General features: G+C 37.6%; 1 protein-coding gene across 2 annotated transcripts in view; it reads left to right on the top strand.

Annotated features, from left to right (window-relative positions):
* Positions 1–9: 9 nt before the first annotated feature.
* LOC101495467 (trans-Golgi network-localized SYP41-interacting protein 1) overlaps positions 10–3,873 on the top strand; it is an 8,766-nt gene continuing 4,902 nt past the window's right edge. Inside the window, exons 1-4 of one of the 2 annotated variants that reach the window (XM_004502285.4) lie at positions 10–86; positions 332–490; positions 580–900; positions 1,009–3,870. In XM_004502285.4, the coding sequence (XP_004502342.1) occupies positions 383–490; positions 580–900; positions 1,009–3,870 (3,291 nt within the window). In that variant the 5' untranslated portion in view covers positions 10–86; positions 332–382. The other variant, XM_004502287.4, reaches the window with a different exon arrangement.

Consider the following 3,873-nt stretch of genomic DNA (forward strand, 5'->3'; position numbering starts at 1 on the left):
AACAAAAAGTACAAATTGTCCTTACTTTATTTTATCATGTGTATTACATTTCTTACAATCCGAATTTCGTTACGTGGTCTTGACAGGTGCGCAATAACTACTTTGCTTGGCACTTACTCTCTATAGCTATTTCAGATTTTCAGTCAAATTAGCTTTTAGGGTTTCGTTTATTTTTTTGTCCAATTCAATCTTATTGTCGGATTCGTTTGCTTCATTTCAGATTGACTCGATTTGTTCACATTTGATTTTGTATTCAATTCAATTTAATGCTTATACATGTCGTTATTATTTTTGTTATGTAAATTTCAAAAACAAAAAATCGAAATTGCAGATCCGAATGAATCTAGTTTAGGAGGGAGTAGTTGAATGTTAACGGTTCCAAATGTCTGAAAATAATCACGTAGTAGAGCAGATTTCGGATTCGGATCATCACGTGGGAACCCAATCAAATGGGGATACCGAATCAAACTCTGATAATTATCAAGATCAGGTACATATTCTCAATAATCTATTCTAATGAAGATGGTGACAATACAAAGTTTTAATTTTTAATTAATTAATTAATGGGAATGAGTGAAGCAGGAAACGCAAGTTGATCTCAAAGATGAAGTTTTTGGAGAACCTGAAGATGGAAAATCTACAGATGATACTGCACGAGATGACATGTTTGTCGATTGCCCCGACGAGCTAATCACATTTGATGGTAAACCAAAGGAAGAAGAAGCTGTAGCTTCTTCTGAAAGTGAAGATTATGAAAAGGAGGAAGAAAGTGGAGTTCTGCATCAACAACATACTCATTTTGTTGAATTGGACAATGGTTCGGTGGGGCAGCTGGAAAGGTTGCGGTTTAAGTTGGAGAAGGCTGTTGCTGAGAAAGACAGTGTTGTGAAGGAATATCAGGTGTGTGGTTTATGATTGACAAGTTTTGGTTAGCACATTATATTATATTTATTTATTTTGTTGATGAGAAAGAAAAAATTGTTTATTTATTTATTTTGGTTGGTGTAGGAAGAAAGAGAAATTGTTGCCAAAGAAGTGTTTGATCTTCATTGTCAGCTGAAGATTCTCAATAGTCAACATTCATCAGCTAATGAAGCTGAAGTTAGGGAAGTGACTGATGTTCCGTTGAGGGAGATGATAAACGAATGTTTGGAGTTTGTGAGAACCGCTTCAGAGGAGCGACTGAAATGTGAAGAATCAATGAGTAATCTTCAGGAACTTCTATCTGTGAGGAACCATGAGATAGAGAATCTAAATGAAAAGGTTGCACAATTAATGCTATCCAATGAGAGCTTGCATGTTTCATCAGAAGCCCAGCTTGAAAAGGATGGTGATATTGATAATGTGATAGATAAGATGATATCCTCTCTTGCAACAGTTGTTAATCAAGAGCAAGTATCGGATAATTCTAGAAGTGGGAAAATAGTATATATCGAGGAAAGCACTGCACTTTTGATTGAAAAGTATAATCAGATTCTTTCTGAAATTTATCAACTTGGGCAGTCATTTTCTGAGGTTGGCTTGGATACTAGAGAGCGGGACTATGGGAACATACTTGTTGATGCTCGTGGTGGGTTTCTGGAGCTCAAGAGAAAGGAAGAAGAGCTGGTTGAAAAACTGTCTCATTTAGAAGATGGAAATCAGAAACTGGTTGAAGAGGTTGACAAGGAAAGGGCGGTGATTGGGACATTGAAGACTGAGCTTGGAAATATTAAAGTAGAACTTGAGCAGGAAAAGGCTAAATTTGCTAATACCAAAGAGAAGCTTAGTATGGCTGTGACAAAAGGAAAGGCATTGGTACAGCAGAGAGATTCACTAAAGATGTCTCTGGCCGATAAATCCAGTGAGCTTGAGAAATGTTTAAGTGAATTGCAGGAGAAGTCAGCTGCACTAGAAGCTGCTGAACTTACGAAATACGAGTTGGCCCGAAATGAAAATATGGTTGCATCGCTGCATAATTCATTGCAACAAAATAATACAATTTTTGAGCAAGTAGAAGAAATCTTGACTCATGCTGAACCTAATCAGCCCGAAATGCGTGATTTTCCAGAGAGACTAAGATGGCTTGTGGATGACAGAAATAAACTTAAGAGTGCCTTCCTGGAACTATGCAAATTGAAGGAAGCTCTGTCTCTGTTGGACCTGCCAGAACCCGTTTCATCATCTGATCTGGAATCACAAATGAACTGGCTTATAGATTCTTTTCATAAAGCCCGAAATGATATTTATGTTCTACAGGACGAAATTTCTGAAATCAAGGAAGCATCCCATAACTATATTGATCATTTGAGTATTTCACTTTTACTGGACTCACTGGAAAAAGATTACCTGCAGTCTGAATTAACAGATTTGAGGTTTGAATATGGAGAGCTTGTTGGCAAAACCCATCAGATTTCTTTGGAGAAGGATCAGATAATGAAAATGTTAGTTGATTTTTCTGGTTTAAACATGGAAGATGAAGGAATCGATCAATTTTATTCCAACACGTTGATGATTGTTGACTTATGCTTTCAAAAAATGAAAGGACAGAATGGTCCCCTCTCCAGAGAATCTCATATTGATGCTGCATTGTTTGAAAGGATTCAAAGTCTCCTGTATGTTAGGGATCAGGGCTTAATGCTCTACGAGGATATACTGGAAGAAGATATGCTGATTAGATCAGAAGTGAATAAACTTTCAAATGAATTAAAAGTGGTGTCTAAGGAAATTATAGCACTAAAAGAAGAAAAGAGTTCTCTGCTGAAAGATCTTGAACGATCAGAAGAGAAGACCGGCATGCTTAGGGACAAATTGTCCATGGCAGTTAAGAAAGGAAAGGGATTGGTTCAAGATAGGGACAATCTAAAAGGTCTTCTAAATGAAAAGAACTCAGAAATTGAGCAGTTGAAGGTTGATTTGAAGAAGCAAGAATCTGCAGTTTCTGAATACAAGGATGAGATCAATAGATTGTCCAGTGATTTGGAAAGCATTCCCAAGCTAGAGGCTGATCTTCTGGAAATTAAAAGTGAAAGGAATCAGTTTGAACAGTCCTTGATGGAGAGCAATAACGTGATACAGAGAGTGATGGAATGCATTGATGGTATTGTTCTTCCAGTTGATCCAGTTTTTCGTGAACCTATAGAAAAGGTGAAGTGGCTTGCTGGTTATGTCAGTGAATGTCAAGACACTAAGGTACATGTAGAGCAACAGTTGCAGTTAGTAAAGGAGGAGGCCAGTCTACTTGAAGTTAAATTGGCAGAAGCCCAAGAAACTGTAAATTCCCTTGGGCAAAGATTATCTTCTTCAGAGGACACTGTTTCTCAACTTGCTGAAGAAAAGGCAGAGTTACAACATGAGAAAGAAAAAGTTGTGGAAGAGTTGCAGAAAGTTAAAGAAGAAGTTGCTGAAGTTTGCAGTACTAGAACGTCACTTGAAGACGCCTTATCACAGGCAGAAAAAGATATTTCTGTTCTTTCCGAAGAGAAAGAGCAGGCTCAAGTATCTAGAGTTGCTGCAGAGACAGAGTTAGAGAGAGTTAGAGATGAAGCCGTCAGGCAGACAACAGAACTAGCAGAGGCCAGCAAAACCGTAAAGGATCTAGAAGTTGAACTATCTCAGGTTCAGAGCAAGGTCAATTTATTGACTGAAAAGTACGATGCTGATCAAGTTGTCAGGTCTGATTTGGAAAATGAATTGAAGAAGCTGCAAGATGAAGCGGCAAATAATGCTAGCAATTTTTCAGGTTCCTCTGCAACTATAAAATCACTGGAAGATGCATTGTTGAAGGCGCAAGATGATATTTCTACCCTAGAAGATGCAAATAAAATTGCCAAACAGGAGATATCTTCGCTCAGTTCAAAGTTAAATTCATGCATAGATGAGTTATCTGGAAAG

Source organism: Cicer arietinum, chromosome 5, assembly GCF_000331145.2.
Source record: "Cicer arietinum cultivar CDC Frontier isolate Library 1 chromosome 5, Cicar.CDCFrontier_v2.0, whole genome shotgun sequence".
NCBI lineage: Eukaryota > Viridiplantae > Streptophyta > Magnoliopsida > Fabales > Fabaceae > Cicer > Cicer arietinum.